We start from the raw sequence: 2,730 nt of genomic DNA on the forward strand, positions 1-2,730 counted from the left end.
TAGATAATTCTTTTTTAAACCGAGGAGTACCCCACATGATTGCAAACACAATAAGTCTTCAAATGAAAAAATACAAAGAAATAATAGAACATCCATAGTCTCCACATTACCTAAAAGAAGAACTCCATAAAATATAAAAAAATTCAAGCATAAAAGGAAAGTAAAAGTCTCTGAAATTGTTTGAAATATTAAACTATAAACCCATAAACATAACCAAGATAATGGGTTCTACTGTTCAAATTCTGAATCTGCCTCTGAACACAAGTTACACATCTTGACCATGAGGTGCTACGATGACTTTTGCTCTTGGTGATGCTTTTAAGGACATGCTCAATTCTTCATACAAATTCAATACCTCAGCTACATCAAGTTCATCAGAAGGTTCAACAATCATCCTTGAAAGTGAAGGGGAATATGCCAATATGAGCTTTAAGAAAAGGAGTTCAAATTGTGTCCCCTCAAACTCTCTTAGCTCCACAAATTCAAGCTTCTCAAATTGTTTGTCAACACAATTTGGATCTTCCAAATAATGTGTAACTTCATCTATGTTTCCTTCACTCAAGGTATTGACAACCTATAAAAATTCATATGGTGCAAAAAGACCAAAAAAAAAGGTTAGTATTTTTTACAAATTCCATAACCATAAAATATTACTTGTAGATATTTTTAAATTTTTATAACCTAATATTGATAGTGTATAAAATTCATTACGTTGTCGGTACATATATAGGTTAAACTCTAAAAATGTAGAGTACTTAACTCACCGAAAACTATCTACTGGTAACCAAGTTAAACTTGTAATATTAAAAATAAGATATATTACCTACTACAACATGTAACGGTTACCTACAATCAGTGTATATATAAATTAAACTCAATTTTAAATTATTGAAAGCGAGAAAACATTACATCTATCTCCAGTGAGTGTAAGTTGGGAGAACTTCGAATCAAGGAAAGAACACCAGAGACTTGGTTTAGATCCATAAATCTCACACACAATGTTACATGCTCCAAATGGTAGGGTTTGGATTGAAACCTTTTCGGAATGATCTCTGCACCCAAATGCTTGGTAAAAGAAAAAAAAAGGCAAAATGCATTAATGGTTAAGTATATATGATAAGCATAGTAACACTTATTGAGAATATTATAATAAAGAATATTTAAATATGTCTTGATCATATTATAATCACCTGAATGCAAGAATTACTCAAAACAAGCCTTGTTAGGTTAGAGCACAAATAAAGAAGACGCGACCATGTAATGAACCTCTCTTGCTCATAACTTTTTGATTCTTCACAGACATCTAATACCATGAACAACTCCCTAGCATTTGACAAGTTATCAAAAAAACTTGCGTGAATGTCATGACTATCATGAACAGTCAAGAACTGGATCCTAGGAGCAAATATGGTGAGGAAATGAACGCCATTGCAAGCAATGAACGTTAAAGAGTAAAGTAATGGGGTATTCAAGACATAATTTGCTTTGTCCGGGTAAAATTTGATGAACTTTAAGGTCAATTCAAGGAGATTTGGGACTAATGCTTTGGGAGAAGGTGGTTTAACTATGAAATTTGTGACATCTAGATATGTGAGAGTTGGACAATCAAATACACAAAAACGCAACGTATAACGTTTGCGTTTGTGATTTTTTAAGGTAAGTTCTTTGACGCGTTTACTTGTTACACATAACAACCAATGGTCAAGGTCCCTATCATTACAATCAATAGTTGACAAATCAAGGAAAAATTTGACTAGGGATCCAACATGCTGCAAGAGAATGTTGTCAATCATATTACTAAAACCATTTTCAATCAATCCTATAGTACCACTTTTCTCTTCAAAGAACTCCCAATCTAGAATTAGTATTGGATGCATAGTCCAAAAATGTACCCACTTCTTGGACAAAACACATGTTTTTACCAATTCTTGAAATGACATATCCTTGAATATTTCATCGAGGATATCCCTGGGCAAATCAGAGATTTTGTCTATCTCATTTTCATCAACGATCACTTCTGTACCACGATTATTCATGTTCACCATTCTCTACATAAAATAAGTCAAACTTTAGCCTATATTTTAAGAAAACAAAGATAAGACGTATCTCAAAGTTATAGATTAAAGGTCTTCAAAAATTCTTTGTAGTCCTAATAGGACTTTATTTTATATAGAAGAAGAAAATGATATTAGATAGTAAAATGTCTGAAATATTTGTCACGTACACAATTTATTTATACTCAATATCTACCTATATATAATTTATTTTAAAAACAAAAGAAGATTCCAGACACGTAGAGGAAATCCACACAAAATTGGTACCTCTTAAATCTAGATCTGAAATTTAGATCGTAAATTAAATTGTTCAAAAAAATGGAAATAACATAGCTTTTATGTTTGTGCATATTAAAAAGATTGTATTCACCTCTTGTTAGATCTAATGAATTTCACTTACATGACTATGTTAGATCTGAAATCTATGGAATTTACATACAACTATTATAGAAAATTAATTTCTAAAATTTTGTTAATAATAAGGATTCCTTTTATTTTGATATTTGAGATATACACACAAAACTTCATAGACCATCCAAAAGAATTTATTTATAACTATTGAACATAGAAAATCATTTTTGAAAAATTAACAACAGGAAAAAGAAATAGTGAAAAACAGTAGCTTAGTGAGATTGTACAGAAAATTCTAATTTTTACATCTAAAAATTCAACAAAG

General features: G+C 30.6%; 1 protein-coding gene across 1 annotated transcript; it reads right to left on the minus strand.

Annotated features, from left to right (window-relative positions):
- Positions 1 to 265: 265 nt before the first annotated feature.
- Positions 266 to 2,045, minus strand: LOC107059601 (F-box/FBD/LRR-repeat protein At1g13570-like). The gene is made up of 2 exons (XM_015306298.1): positions 1,191 to 2,045; positions 266 to 574 (listed from the first exon to the last, which is right to left on the minus strand). The coding sequence occupies exons 1-2, from the start codon at positions 2,043 to 2,045 to the stop codon at positions 266 to 268; spliced, it is 1,164 nt and encodes a 387-aa protein (XP_015161784.1).
- Positions 2,046 to 2,730: the final 685 nt, after the last annotated feature.

Source organism: Solanum tuberosum, unplaced genomic scaffold (assembly GCF_000226075.1).
Source record: "Solanum tuberosum cultivar DM 1-3 516 R44 unplaced genomic scaffold, SolTub_3.0 scf00027, whole genome shotgun sequence".
NCBI classification, from domain to species: domain Eukaryota; kingdom Viridiplantae; phylum Streptophyta; class Magnoliopsida; order Solanales; family Solanaceae; genus Solanum; species Solanum tuberosum.